The 15,812-nt window shown below is 39.1% G+C and overlaps 1 protein-coding gene across 1 annotated transcript; it reads right to left on the bottom strand.

Moving 5' to 3' along the window:
- Nucleotides 1-5,032: 5,032 nt before the first annotated feature.
- Nucleotides 5,033-14,079, bottom strand: LOC145115615 (phosphatidylinositol 4-kinase alpha 1-like). The gene is made up of 25 exons (XM_079051952.1): nucleotides 12,848-14,079; nucleotides 12,432-12,773; nucleotides 12,169-12,330; nucleotides 11,900-12,070; nucleotides 11,661-11,819; nucleotides 11,324-11,451; nucleotides 10,941-11,235; nucleotides 10,698-10,866; nucleotides 10,391-10,608; nucleotides 10,147-10,305; nucleotides 9,347-10,063; nucleotides 8,890-9,249; nucleotides 8,601-8,815; nucleotides 8,355-8,514; nucleotides 8,150-8,286; nucleotides 7,902-8,055; nucleotides 7,548-7,814; nucleotides 7,371-7,448; nucleotides 6,942-6,986; nucleotides 6,671-6,843; nucleotides 6,373-6,568; nucleotides 6,114-6,254; nucleotides 5,807-6,015; nucleotides 5,565-5,726; nucleotides 5,033-5,474 (listed from the first exon to the last, which is right to left on the bottom strand). The coding sequence occupies exons 1-25, from the start codon at nucleotides 13,586-13,588 to the stop codon at nucleotides 5,216-5,218; spliced, it is 5,817 nt and encodes a 1,938-aa protein (XP_078908078.1). The 5' UTR covers nucleotides 13,589-14,079; the 3' UTR covers nucleotides 5,033-5,215.
- Between the last annotated feature and the right edge of the window lie 1,733 nt (nucleotides 14,080-15,812).

The raw sequence follows: 15,812 nt of genomic DNA on the forward strand, positions 1-15,812 counted from the left end.
CCCTTCAAATATCTTAGCAGCCATTTAACTGCTTCCCAATGTTCTCTCCCCGGATTGGACATAAATCGACTAACAACTCCCACTGCATGAGCAATATCTGGTCTTGTGCATACCATTGCATACATGAGGCTACCAACTGCAGATGCATAAGGTACTTTAGCCATTTCTTTCTTGTCTTCATCTGATTTGGGCGACTGAACTTTAGAGAGCTTAAAGTGACTTCCCAAAGGTGTGCTTCTGATCTTGGCTTCTTTAAGGCTGAATTTCTCTAACACTTTCTCAATGTACTTCTCTTGAGAGAGTGTCAAAGAGCCATCTTCTTTGTTTCTGGAAATACTCATCCCGAGTATTTGGTTTGCAGCTCCCAAGTCTTTCATCTCGAATTCTTCAGACATTTGCTTCTTTAACTTCTTGATCTTTGACATGTCTGAACCGGCAATCAACATATCATCTACATAGAGTAGTAGAATGATATAAGAACCCTTAAACTTCTTGATGTAACAACAATGATCATTTTCACATCTCTTGTAACCAACTCTTCTCATGAAGTTATCAAACTTCAAATACCATTGTCTGGGTGCTTGTTTCAGACCATACAAACTCTTCTCAATTTACACACCAAGTTTCCTTTGCCTTTAACCTGAAAACCCTCTGGTTGTGTCATGTAAATGTCTTCACATCTAGCTGCTCTAGATGCAAACCTTCTGCTGCTACAATACTGAGAACAAGTCTGATAGTGGTCATCTTCACTACTGGAGAGAATATTTCATTGAAATCGATTCCCTCTTTCTGTTGAAAGCCCTTGACTACTAATCTTGCTTTGTACCGTTTGGTACCATCATGTTCATCTTTGACCCTGAAAACCCATTTATTCTGAAGAGCCTTCTTCCCAACTGGAAGCTTTGTTAAGTGCCAGGTCTTGTTCTTCTCAAGCGACTTCATTTCATCTTTCATTGCTAACTCCCACTGCAATGAATCTTTCAACCCTATAGCTTCAGAGTAACACTGGGGTTCACCGTTTTCTGTCAAAAGAATGTAGTTGACAGATGGTGAGTATTTGTTTGGTGGTCTGGTGACTCTGGAAGATCTTCTTAGTTGAACTTGAGGTGTGACTGGGGACTCTGGAGTTGGAGGACTGGTTTCTTCATCTTCAGAATCATTATTGGAATTATCCACTGAGCTCGCACTGTTAGTTGAATCATCCCCAGATTCAGGGATTTCGACTGGAGCTTCTTTCTTCTTTTCAACACCTTCAAACTCAACATACTCCTTCTGATCTTCTGGACTTTTGTTGTTTCTGTCTTTGTATAACTCGGCTTCGTTAAAGGTGACATTCTTGCTTCGGATTATCTTTCTGCTTTCACTATCCCAAAGCCTGTAACCCATTTCATCTGACCCATAACCAATGAATGTGCACTTCTTGGTCTTTGAATCAAGTTTATCCCTGTCACCATCTTTTAACAAACTGTAAGCAGTACAACCAAAGACTTTCAGGTGTTTGAGACTTACTTCCTTCCCTTGCCACATTTCTTCTGGTAATTTAAAATCCAAGGGAACACACGGTGACGGTTGATCAAGTAGGCTGCAATATTAACTGCATCGGCCCAGAATGTTTTGGGTAGACCGGCATTCAACCTCATGCTTCTAGCCTTTTCATTCAGAGTTCTATTCATTCTCTCAGCTACACCATTCTGCTGAGGAGTTCCTGGGACCGTCTTGATCATCTTTATCCCTTCTTTCGCACAATAGTCAACAAACTCCTTGCTTATGTATTCACCACCATTATCCGACTTCAGGCATTTTACCTTCAAATCAGTTTCATTTTCAACAGCAGATTTCCATATCTTAAAAGTATCAAATACATCAGATTTATTTTTAAGAAAATAGACCCATACCTTGCGTGTTGAATCATCGATAAAGGTTACATAGTAGTTTTTGCCTCCTAGAGATGAAACTGATGTTGGTCCAAATACATCCGAGTGAACAAGCTCCAACTTCTGAGCTTTCGGTGTCTTCCCCGTCTTTACAAAAGTAACCCGCTTTTGTTTCCCGAGAACACAAGATTCACAAAATTCAGTTTCAACTTTCTTCAAGTCTGGAAACTTCCCTTTCTGAGCCAACATCTTCAATCCCTTATCGCTCATGTGTCCGAGTCGTTGGTGCCATAAATTAGATGGACTCAGATTGATGGTTACGGCATGAACACCATCACCAGGTATTTCTACCATGTATAAAGTGCCTTTCTTCTTTCCTTTGGCAATCACCAAGTTGCCTTTGATCACTTTCCATTGTCCACCCCCAAAGTGAACATTAAGTCCTTCATCATCCAACTTACCAACTGAAATCAACTTTCTCCTTAAGTTTGGGATAACCCTGACATCTTTCAATGTCCAGGTGGTTCCCATGGAGGTCTTCAAATCTACGTCTCCTATACCCGTAATATCAAGCACTTGATCATCGGCCAAACTAACTTTGCCAAAGTCACCTGTTTGTAGGTTCTTGACCATATCTGGGCATGAGACAGCATGGAAAGAGGCACCCGAATCCATAATCCAGGATTCCATTGAATTCTCAACACAACATATGAGAAAATATCCCGATTCTTCAGAGGATACATTGTGTACTTCTTTCTTTTCAGCTTGTGGTTTTGGACATTGGTTTCTAAAGTGACCTTTTTCTTTGCAATTCCAACATTCAATATCTTTTCGGTTCTTGGACTGCCCCCTTTTTCTAGACTTTGATCTGCCTCGACTACGTCCTCTTTCGTTTCTTCTTCCTCTACTTTCTGTATGCAATAAAGAACTAGAACTAGAAGTCTCACCATTGCTTCTCCGTCTGATATCTTCATTTACAATCAAGTCACGAATACTCTCGAAAGTGAGTTTAATAGTGCCGGATGCACTACTAACAGCTGTGACGGTGCCTGACCAACTATCAGGCAAAGATGATAAAAGGAGGAGCGCTTGTACTTCATCTTCAAACTTTATTGCAACTGAGGCTAAACGAGAGATAATCGAGTTAAACTCGTTTATGTGAGCGGTAACTGACATGCCTTCCTTCATTTTGGTGTTAACCAATTGTTTGATGAGGAACACTTTGTTGGAAGCGGACGGCTTCTCGTATATGTTGGACAAAGCCTTAAATACTCCATAAGTAGTTGTTTCATTAACAATGTTATACGCAACACTCTTTGCCAATGAAAGCCTAACTACACCCAAGGCTTGTCGATCCAACAACTTCCATTCTTCATCATACATGTCATCCGGTTGTTCGCCCAATATAGGCAAATGCAAACTTTTCTGATACAACATATCTTCAATTTGCATCTTCCAAAATCCATAATCGGTTCCATCAAACTTGTCAATTTTGATTTTACCATTTTCTACCATTTTTGCAATTTTCTGAAAAAACAGGGACCTGTTTTGTAATTTTCTTGAACTTTAGGGACCAAATATGAGTTTTTCAAATTCTGCTACAGTGACGCTACAGTGTCGCTACAGTGATGCTACAGTTTCGTCTTCTCCGGCAGGTCTCCGGCGTACAGTGTCGTCTTCTCCGGCAAGGCTCCGGCGCTACAGTGTCGTCTTCTCCGGCGAACTGGTTTTCCCGGTCACTATTCCGGCGAACCTTTGACCGGCGATTTGGACGTCTTCCGGTGGTCGAAAAATTCAGAAAAAAATATTTTCGGAATCTTCGGAACGAGACCTTTCCAACGGTATACACCAAAATCGTTTTTTACGAAAACAAATTTCGACCAAAAAACTGAAAATCACCTTCTGGAGCTAAATCAACGCTCTGATACCACTTGTTAGGATCGAGACACGAACACGAAACTCTCACTCTCAGCTCACGAATTATAGAAAAACAAGAACACAATGATTTAAGGTGGTTCGATCTGACCTACGTCCACACGAGGGTAACTAGGAGTGTATATATTTCTTCTGTGAAGTTTATGATGGATCCTTACTTACAAATACAGAGCAATCTCATTTATAGAGATTGAAATTGAGAAAGTATATTAAACAAGAAAAAAACATCCGGGTCTTCATCCACTACCTCAAAACATGGATGTCCCCTTTTTCTTTCTCCATGTTTTCTGGCTTTCCTTGTTTCCTGCCACTTCTTTTGACTAGCCCAATGGCTTCACACTCAACACAAATACCACTAACCGGTTCCGGTTCGGTTCTACTAAGAAATGTGTTATCTAAGAAGGTGTACGGAACCCCAAAACCGAAAATAATGGAATGGGAGAATCAAGAACGAGACCAAATACCATTAATCGGTTCCCACCGGTTCCAGTTCTGATTTGGTTTCTGATTCCGGTTTGGTTTTTCGGTTAAAAAGTTCATCCCTAATTAGGAGAATAATTAGTGTGATTTATTTATTGATTTTTTATGTTTATAAATTTATTTATTATTTATGTATTTATTTTGGGGGGGAGGAGCACAATTACTGTGACATTACACAAGACTTTCAATCCATCATAAGGAAGCCCAAAAGAAATTTATGATCAATTAATTATGAACGATTATATTTGAATAACACACATAAATCTATCTTTTTAGAATGGTGGGACGTCTTTCTTTCATCTAAAAATCTAATACCTCTTTATGTTCGTCATTCGTTGTGGCTAGGATGAAACTAACTTATAAGAGTATGTATTCTGCAACTTTTAACTCTAACTCGTATTGAGTTTAGTTCATATCTATGAAACAACACAGGCTGTCTATATCTAACTTTTCCTGACTATATAATGATGAATGATTCCAGTCTCTAAGGTTAAGAAAAGATAGTTTAAAGGCTTTTGATTCATTCAGAGACATTATCAAACACGTTGAATGCTGACGGATTCGGATTCCAATGTGATCTCTAACTCTAAATAGTTGGTCCTTACCCTAAGGACATTGCTCAATATAAAAACAACCCACCAAAAATGCAAGTCCGGATCAACTAGATCAAGTATGCCGTAACTCGTAAACTTATAACCTAGATTTTGTTCACCAGGACACAATTGTAAAAACTGCAGGTTAAATGACTAAAAAAACCCTCTAAATTATAATAAGAATAACTTAGAGCAAGAGATGATGAATGTAAAAACATCAACTGCTGCTAGAAAAAAGAAGATAGTAATCCTTAAAACCCAATTTTGAGCCTGCTAAAACAGTGAAACTTGTTCGTCTCATTTAGAAATGGAAATTGGTGAAAGAGATGACAATCACTTTTCGATACCCTGTTGCAAATACTGTATAAGATCATAGCCAGCAGTAGTCCATTTGTTATAGGCATCCTCACATATATGAATCATGTGATTTGCAGCTTCTCTTTCAGTCATCTCTGGACGAAATCTTTTTCTCAAGTTCCCAATGGGATCTCCTCTGCTAAAACAAGGCAACCCGCTTTCTACCATCATCAATACCGTGTTTATAATCCCATTCATATACCGACGTGCAGTAAGGTAACCCTTAACACACAAACTGACAATAAACCACAACACAGCACCAGCCTATTATTATTATTATTATTTCACTTATTTGATTAATAGTGTTAGTTAGACACCAAATTACCTTTCAAATAAATGCCAAGTATCACTTTTCATGGCACCAGATGGATCAAGTAACTGAGTCATCTCATGACTCAGTTTAAAATGAGCACTTTCAAACCGCATGTTCCCTCCAGGTGATATCTCGAAGATGAAACCAAAATCAATATGGACAAGCCTACCTACACTGCATCCATAAACAATTTTTTATCTGTTTATCAGTTTGGGGACTCATTTTTTATACAATAATTTATGCTGTTACCTTACCTGTCAATTAAAATATTTCCATTGTGTCTATCTTTTGGTTGAAGCAACAAGCTGGCAACAGCATAACCAGCGCTACTCACAATAAAATTCTCACGTGCAGTTTCAAAACCTGGAGAACCAACTGGCCCGTAATCCTGTTGAAATATTTCATATAAACCGCCATCTGTCGTCTCACCCATTTGGCTTCTGCTACGTGAATTTGGCACAACCTGCAGGGGTAAAACTGGAAATTATTCATTTATTACAAAAACTACAAAAAAGAATATATATATATATATATATATATATATATTGAAAAATCACGTGCCTCGATTATGCCTCTTTCTGGGTCGGTTGGAAGCACTCCGTACGGATATAAATAAAGAGCGAGTCCAACCCCTTCAAATATGTCTTTCAGAAGTGAGATTACTTGTAAAGCAAGCACGTCTTGTCTACAGTCGTCTCCAACCTACATTACATAAAGATAATCATTTAATCATGTGATATGACACAATCTGTTGTATCTAATTATTTAATAATGAAACCAAGGTTTATAGGTGATGTCTAATGAAGAAGTAAACGCTTGCCTTAAAAATACAAGCTTGGGGTTTTATATCTTTTGGGTCCCCATCTCGATCAGCCACATCAAAAGTGATCATAATTGGGACTTTTGCTGCTGACTGTAAAGGGATTCCACTATTGACCTGAATACCCCTCACAAACTTACTAGGAGCTGTAGGTAGATAACAATCATCTCCAGGTAACTGAATTTTTTCCAACTCTCTGTACCCATATCGTTTATAAATATTAATAACCAATAAACTATATGCTAAAAACAGGAAAACATAAAATTTAATCAATATAATAGAAACAACTGAGAGATACCTCTTGATGCCAGCTCTCCTTTCTTCTTTGGGGAGTGGATAGAGAGCACCTGATATTGAGGTGACTTTTTCAAAGAAATCAAATTCTCTGTGAAACACTTCACGTGCCTCGGGGGTAAAACCGTCAATAATGTGGTCTCTAACAATGGGCAGTAGAGCTAGAAATTCTTGTGTCTGAGAAGGACAAAATGGTCAGAACTCAGAAATGTTTGTAAATCATAAAAAACAAGTGATGTAGTGCAAAGCAGACATAGGTGATAAGACACATTTACCTTTGCAGTTATTACTTCTTTACCTTCTGGTGCACACGTCTCCCCCTGTGATCAATAGACATATATTGAAAATAGGCTAAATTACATTTATCGTCCCTGTGGTTTAGCAAAAGTTATGGATACCACGACCATCCCTGAAACTAGTTTTTAACCGCGATCGCCCCTGTGTTTTCATTTTATTTTTGTTTCGATCTCTAACTTGTGTAAAATGACTATTTTACCCTTATTTCCTCCCTCCCTTATTAACCCTCTGATCAGGCAAGCTCCCTAAGTCTCGATGATTAATAACGATTACAATAATAAACAAATAGCAAAAGAAATTACAAAAAACAAATAAGGGCGAAATAGTCATTTTACATCAGTTAGGGACAAAAACTAAAACAAAATCATACTACGTGGAAAACAAACGTAATTTTTCCTTGAAAATACCTGTAACTGCCAAATTAGAATATGTGCAAACACGTCACTCCTTTGAGCAGCTCTAAGCAAGTATCCTTCAACCAACTTCTGCAATTTTGAGGCAATAGTGAATTATGTAAAATTAAAGGGCGTGACAATATATTAAAAAAAGTATAGGAGAGAAAGGGAGTTGTTGCCAATACCCACCTCATCATCGTACCTCAAAGCTTGAATGAGCTGGGGCATGAAAAAGGTTACTTTGGAAGGAGGGTAAGATTCCAATACCCTGAGAATATAAGCCATGACACGTGGATGACCTTTGTATGCTGGAGTAAAGAACTCTAAAGCCATTGTAATAGAACAAGCAGCCCAGTATGGTAATTGTTGCAAAAGAGGAGAATTATCATCCACAGCCTTAGGGGTCACAAAATATGGTAAAGCCTCAGGTATGCTACGGATTTCCAAGATATGTGTCTGTAACATTTACAGAAACAAACATGTAATTACATTTACAAATATAAGATAAAAAGAATTCAACCTTTAAATTAGCTGATAGCTGACCTGAACCAACTGAGTAATCTCTGCCTTTAGACAAGTATTTGTTGGAAATCTAGCCCCCAAAGAGAAAGCAATCCGAGGATCAACAGCAAATGCAGTTCTTGCATACTCAACCCATTTCTCTGAGGTAATTTTTGGCCTATAACATGTGTTCTCTCTACAATTCATGAGAATATAGTATTTTATTATGAATAACTAATAAAAGATGAAAGAGATGTCACATGTTAAAAAATTGCAGTTGATGAAATTACTTGTAGTTAACAGGTTGGGCCCAAACTTCAAGCCTGTCAGCTTCATGCTGGCATAACATTAAAAGTAGCTGCTTCCTCTTATCTCTACAAGCTGCATAGTTCTCCATTGGTCCCCAAACAGGGTGACACTGATCCTTCTGAGATTGTTCATTGTTAATTAAAATCATAAAACACAACAGGATAAATGGCAATATCAGTGTCTTACCATGTCAAGCAAAGATCCCCCATATTCGCCACCCAGTGCTTTTGGATCATTTTGGAGATAGTGAACAAATGAATTAACAGATTGAGCCTCGCTGTGTGCAAAATTTCCATGATCATGTTCAAACCATTCAGGTTCATAAGCAAACCAGCCTAATGCAGCCCTGCAGTCAGTTTCAGTTTTCCACTTCAGAATTTAAATTAAAAGAAAAAAGTTATATTATGAAGAAAGACGAGTAGAATGTAATACCGATAAATCCCATCTTCCAGCAGCTGAATTCCCAATCTAACTTTTTGTAGGTTCCCTTCATACTGGCATGCGCAGAATTTAAGTCCAAGCAGCATGACTGTGAAAAACGTACCAGCAGCAGCTGGATGGTGTGAAAATTTCCATGGAAGTTTGGTGGTCCCTTGTAACATCCTGCCAAGAAGCAAGAGTTGTACCAGACTATCATGTCGTACTACCTGTAAAAGCAAAGAGGAAAGATCAGAGAAGAAAAGAGTACGTATATAAATCAAATAGAAAACTGTTTACGTACCTCAAAACGGTCAATGAAAAATCCGATCCATAGCTTATGTGCTAGAATCTGTTCAACTGGATCCTTTTCAGGCGGTGATTCGGGCTCACTAGGTTGAAGATGAGGCCTTAACTTGGCAGCTGGTCCAGAGAACCTCGTGTCAGATGCAAACAGACCTCGCTTGGTATCGATTGTCCATAACCATGCATCAACAAGCTCCGCGAGTACCACAGGGCCCAATTGAGGAGCAGCAGAAACTAACCATGTCCATATGAATATACCAGTCTCCATAGCATCGATTGTAGAAATGTACGCCGGACACCAGCAAAGAAGCCGGAGAAGTTGCGAGAAGCTCTCCACATTTGTTTTCGAATCCGCATCCTGAAAATCGAAAAGGTTCATCCAACATTTATTTATCAGACTTCTTCGTCAAAATTGGTCAACATGGTAGTCAAAGGCGATGGTATGTTTACAATACCAGAGTCGAGAGGAGCAGTGCAGCCGCCTGGGAGCATGTTTCCCGGAATGAAGCTTTGTCCACTTCGCCGCCTTTTTCTGCACCGGAAACAAATTTTTGAAGAAGACGGACAAATTTATTAAGTAGTATCGAACCGAAGGACTCTTTTTTGGGCTGTGGTGGTTGAGGAAAAGCTCCGGATATCAATCTTGAAAGACCACTAGCGCTAGGAGTTGGTGTAGGTTCAAAGTCATCATCTGCTTTCTCCATATTCTCATACAGCCTTGTCATGCCAGCAATCTCTCCAGAATGATTACATTTCACCGTGGCACTAACAATAGCAGTGCCAAGAACTTCGATATTGAACGCCTCTGTTAGATTGAGATTTCCTCCTGATGAAGCAGCTGCTGCAGCCATCACTGCCGGGATATTTGCAGTTTTTGTGCCATTCCAGCAATCGCTTTTGCCTGTACCGATTCGTATCTCGGACAATAGAGAAACAACATCTGTCGTTGGCTGTGCTCTTTGCCATGTGTTTGCTTTACAAAGTTTCTCCTGAAGAAGACCCTGGCTTGTGCATGGAGCGTGTGATAGGGAAATGATAATCCATTCGCGAACAATTTTTTGGTACAATGAGCGAACAGAAGCTATCCAGGTAGGATCACTAACAATAGCTGCAGGCGGATCATTATGGACAGAGAATAGGAGAAAATCCAGACAAGATGAATTCCACAATATCTGCAACCATGTGATGATGTGATCTGGAATGTTGAGAATAAATCAAAGGAAAGTATTGAATCAGGGCAAATACAAGATGATACCTGTGGAAATCTATCCCTCAGTAGAGACAAGAGTTTAACTGAGACATCTCGGATGTGTTCATCTCTCTGAGACATACTCTTTATGAGAAAACATGCATGGACAGCGAGAGTCATCTCCTTAACATCCATAGCATATCCTGTCTCAAATACTTGATCCTCCTGAACCGATTATGAGCATTAAACATTAGAGGATGGATTTTGTCTTGATCAGAAAAGGAAGGAAAGGAATCGAATTAAAAATTACCAGCCATGAGAGTGATGTCTCAAATGCACGGTGGACAATGGCCATTAAGCACTGGAAAACAGCAGGTGCAAGATTTGGACTTTTGAGATACTCAAAAGCGCAGCTGAAGGCACTCCTGGAAGCCATAGAAGTAGGACCACAATTAAGGAGTCCACCATTGCTGCTAAACCGTATTATTTCCAAAATCGCAACTGCAAGAAGATAAGTCGCCTTCACTCCTGAAAAATTTTCAGCAAAAGAAAATTAAGCAATCTTTTCACAAACAGAAGTAACCAAATAATCTTACGAAAGCCAACAACAGATATACCTGAAATCGTGCTCATTGCATAAACCTCAACGCGCCCACCTAAAGCAGCAGAAAGTGCTGCTCTTTGATTTGCAGCAGCTTTTTCGTTTCCACTTCCTCGACGACTACCAGGGTTGTGAAGAGCATTAAGTTCCAACTCATCTTCAAGCCATTTCACAGAGCTAACCACCTAACGATATGGGTGAACTTAGTACTGAATGACAGGTTTTTATGATTTGATTTGAATTGAACTTATAACTTTACCAGGGGTGGGGTCCCTTGAGAAATACGTTGAACGGAAGAAGACCACTGAGGACTCCACATGTAAGGTCCACTTACAGCTTGAAGAGCGACTGCAGTCGTGTTCCCTGTAGTGTTCAAGGTTGTAGAATTTGGCTTCGTTGGTGTAACTGGAGGCGCTAGACCAAAAAGAGCGATGTAGAACCATAGGTTGCGGAATAACTTCAAAACGGAAGGTTCAACGTCTGCTGTAGGATCAAAATCAGAACATATTTCAGCCACCGCAGGAAGTAATGGCCCTAGAAAATCAGCTCCGCTGCTGCATAATTCAAAAGAATATGGTTTTAGAATACTGTGGATCGTTAATCGTAGTCGACTACTATTTGTAAAAATGAAACAACTTATACCTTCCACTTTTGGACTCCGCAGCCAAGCCGACATCTGAGCATAATGATAAAAGGCGCTGACGATAGTCAACCCGTAGTTGACCATTTGTAAGGCCTCTAGCTATTAATTCAAATCCTGCGGGAAGAGTCTAGAATTAATTGAACAAATGAGCATCTATCTAGGATAATATTGGTTGACAGTAAACTTTATTCTAGGTTTAACAAGTTGGAGTTCATAAAACAATGACACCCATGCTTATTGATTAATGGCTAAATTAATAAAGCTTGCATGTCACGGTTTTCTATCACTAAAATGAATGTAGGAGTAGGGTATTTACGTAATTCCAACAATACATACCTCAAGACGTTCTGTATTAGCTTCTTCTGACAACTTATCGCTTTCAGCAGATCCTATGCTAGTAAGTTTGCTTAAGTAACTTCTCATCATTAGCACAACAACTTCACGATACGACTTCTCAAAACCTAAACTTGCCATGCGAGAAACCGCATCAAGAATCTACAAAAACAACATAAACAAATTCAGACAAAATATAATGCTTTTGTAGAAAAAGAAACAAATAGTTCAAGGAATCATACCCTGAGGCGCAACGATCCAGGTGTTGAAGCATCACCCTCCTCTAGATTTTCAATGAATAATGGCAATATTGTGTCAACCACTTCAGGTTTATTAACTTGTACATTTAGCTCTGCAAGCAAGCGGATGACATTCAGCTGTATGGTAGGAACAGCCTTCTTATCTTTAGCATCCTGAATTAATAAATACAAGTGGTAATAATTATACATAACGATGATGTTCCAATGACCAATATATACAACTTTGAAGACACAATACATATACAACAAACCTTTTCCTCATAATCATTGTGTTCACGAATGCTTGTAGCTAACCCCATGATAAATGTATCCACAGGAGCCCGATCTTTGGTCCATCCATATTCAATTATCTCACAGCTTGTCTTTAAAACACTATCAAACATAACTCCCGGACTACTTGCCACAGTGTCAGCCTACTCAAACAATCATAACAAAAATAAGCAAATCATGAACAAGAATTAACCAAACTAAGATGAAGACAAGAACTGGTAAAAAGTAAAAAGTATCTATGTACCTGGGCACATGTAATTAGCACAAGTTGTTTGAATCGAATTAGCAGAACCCTTAGTAGATGACCTCCACGTGAAAAAGCAATTTTGGAGATGCCATCAAGCAATGAGATGAAAAGATCTTCACATGTCCTTAACCTACGCCACACTGAATACAGACAAGCTTCTGCAGCTTCTACAAGGAAAGCAAGAGCTCCATGCAACAGTTTCTTTGATGACTTCCCATCTAACTCACATGAGACATGGCTTCTAACTTTTAACTTTGCTGCAGCTTTGTAAACAGAAAGCTTTGTATTAATCTTAGCTTTCAGTGCTGCACCCTGTTCTGTCCAATCATGCTTCCTTATCTGCCAACAAAACTACGCTTCATATTTGTTTCTAAAGCTGTTCATATGAATAAATTATGTTTGATGATTTTTACCTTTAGAAAAGCAGTCATCAATCGGAGTTGATCCTTTGAGATAAGGCGTACACGTTCTAAAAGCTGGGTATCAATCTGAACTTTATCAAGAATGCGCTCAATCAATTGGAAGGCAATCTCTTGTTTCTCTAATTGCTCCATAGACTCTTCGTTGAAAGATGAAACTCCCTTACTATCTCCATTAGTTGACGAACTAGAAGCAGGTGAAGTAACAATGGAATCAAGTAAAGATGTAACCAGTTTGTTGGCATCTGCAGGCATAATCTGAGGAAAACTCTCTGACAACGCGGATAAGAAAGCCCTAGAAATTACTGAATCGGAACTCCTGTCATTGTCATTGAGAGCAGAGAAGACAATACCTCCCATGAAGCCTGCAACTTCTGTACTAAAATCCTGATACAGTTCAGTTGCTTTAACGACGTACCCTAAGAATTCGTTGTAAAATGAAGCAATGGATGCGTTTGGAAAGGACTTAGGCCAAAATGATTGGGCAAACGACGATGGGATCGAGCGAATGAACTCCAGAACCGTATTCCGAGGGCTTGAATCGTCGTAATTAGGGCATTTGGAGATGAATCTGGCCGTTGCAAGAAGAGCATTGAGTTGGAACCGTGAAATCCGAGGAGAACCGGAGAGGAGCGACTCCGGTGCAGGGCATCGTTTGCAAATCCAGGTAATTTTGGCGGAATATTGATTAGGATTATGCGAGATCAAGTCGCAAAGCTCCGTTAATGCCTCCATTGTCAACAATTAATCAAAAATAGGAAAATAAAAAAGTCGTGATTCAATCAAAACTGCATACGGCATTGAAGGATTGCACATCGATGAAATTCAGGGTTCTTCTGTGTTAATTTTGCTACTGATATATTATTGCATGCAAAATAAAAGCTTTTTTTCTCGCAATTCTACAAACTCCAAATACGTTTGTTTCTCTCATTTCATCCGTTTTCCACGATTCCAAAATAGACCTGTTTGTCTTGTCCGTTTTTGTAGATAATGAATAAAATCCACAAAACTCCTACCACCCGTTGCTGCCGTCAATAATCAATATCCTCCTGCTCGACTTCTCCGTTGGCCGCCATGAAAATGCTAAGACTTTTGATCAAGATACGAATAAGAAAAGTTAACGTTACTGTCAGATTTGTTCAAACTTCCCCGTCATGGCCATGGGTGCTTGTGATTGTGAGGCAGGGGTTCACAACTTCACATACATGTCAAAAGCTGCAAAGGAACTGAATCGTTCATGAATCTAACTTTAGATTTGATTATTTAATAAATAAATGAGCAAGATAAACAAACGAACACACGATAAATGGTCTCGTTTATTTTATTTTATTTTATTTTTATTTTATTTAATAATTTGTGAAAAATAAAGTTACAAAATTAATTAAATTTTCATAGTAAAAATTTATAATTATTAATCAATTGTTTTAAATAAATTATTAATTAAAAGATGTATCAAAATTTTAAAGTTATTATAACTTTAAATTTAACATGTAATTAAAAAAGTAAATTTGAATTTTGAAATTATTTGTCTAATATATCATATAATTAGAAAAAATAAATTTTAATTTTGAAATAGTTTGCCTAATATATCTTTCTAACACGTGGCATAATATTAATGAAAAGTTGTATTAAAATGACACATGACAAAGAGAGTAAACCATTATTTTATTAGAACAGGGAGAGAAGATATTATATATGAGAAAAATATGTAATATAATCATTTTTTAAAGTTATTTTATTAGAACACGGAGCCTTCTCAGCCGCCACTTCCATGTCGTTGATTGCACGACCGTTGTCGGAGCCGGGAACCACCAGTCGCGTGCGGCTGTCGCCGTTCTACTGCCGATGAAGACGAGGAGTTGACGACCGGTTGCTGCCACACCTCCATCGTTCTCCTTCTCCTTCTTTCTGTCACCACCCGTAGCCGCCTGTGTCGATCGTCGGTGCTTTTCCAGCTGCCCTCGCATCCGCCTCCATTCCATAACAGCTAGTCGTCGCCGCTGCCTCCGTTCGAGAAATCTTCCCTTTCAGCGCTCCGGTCGAGGTTCACTACCGTTAGGAGGGACCAGTTGCATTCGTATGGCGCATGGGCTCGCGTTAAGGTGTGTTGCTATTGGTGTACATCGTGTATAGTGTTTGCTTGGTCGGATATTGCAAGAAAGCTATCACCACCACCGTAAGGTGGTGGCTGCCACTAGGGGTGTAAGGGAGCCGAGCTACTCGCGAGCTACTCGGGATCAAATCGTTAAAAGCTCGACTCGAGATCGAATTAAATGAGCCCGAGCCAAGCTCGAGCCTAAATATGAGGCTCGTTTATTAAACGAGCTCGAGCCGAGCTTCAGTTAATGGGCTTGCGAGCCTAAATAAGCCTAAACGAGCATATATATATATATATATATATATATATATATATATATATATATATGTGTGTGTCTATATATATATATATATATATATATATATATATATATATATATATATATATATATATATATATATATATATATGTATATATATATATATATATATACATATATATATATAGGCTCGCGAGCTCACTAAATTGTTCACGAGCCGAGCTCGAGCTTCTTCATAATTAAACGAGCCGGGCTCGAGCTTGGTTAGGCTCGGGCTCGGCTCGACTCGTTTACACCCCTAGCTGCCACCTTCTGCCACCACCGACCGCCACAAGGGTGGTTGTGCATGTGTGTGTGTGTTATTTTGTGTGTATTTCATTTGGATAATGTGTTGTATGATGTATAATCGAATTTTGGTCGGAAAACCTGTCACCACCACCGTGAGGTGGTGGCTGCCACCTTACGCCGCCATGCTGCTGCCACTGTGGGTGGCTGTCTGCTCTTGTGTATCATTGGACTGGTTTGAGATGTTTTGATGTGTTTTGATTTAGAATCATAACCACCACCACCAGATGGTGGCCGCCGCCGTGAGCCGCCGTTGA

Source organism: Lactuca virosa, chromosome 5 (genome assembly GCF_052849685.1).
Source record: "Lactuca virosa cultivar CGN04683 chromosome 5, Lactuca_virosa_CGN04683_v6, whole genome shotgun sequence".
In the NCBI taxonomy this organism is placed as follows: domain Eukaryota; kingdom Viridiplantae; phylum Streptophyta; class Magnoliopsida; order Asterales; family Asteraceae; genus Lactuca; species Lactuca virosa.

What these genes read in the sequence shown, in the direction of transcription:
- LOC145115615 (XM_079051952.1), bottom strand. Translation starts at nt 13,588, where the DNA reads ATGGAGGCATTAACGGAGCTTTGCGACTTGATCTCGCATAATCCTAAT. An exon ending in TGATGACTGCTTTTCTAAAG is followed by an intron (nt 12,774 to 12,847) that starts GTAAAAATCATC and finishes TTTTGTTGGCAG; the next exon opens with ATAAGGAAGCATGATTGGAC. An exon ending in CAGAAAGAGGCATAATCGAG is followed by an intron (nt 6,016 to 6,113) that starts GCACGTGATTTT and finishes TTACCCCTGCAG; the next exon opens with GTTGTGCCAAATTCACGTAG.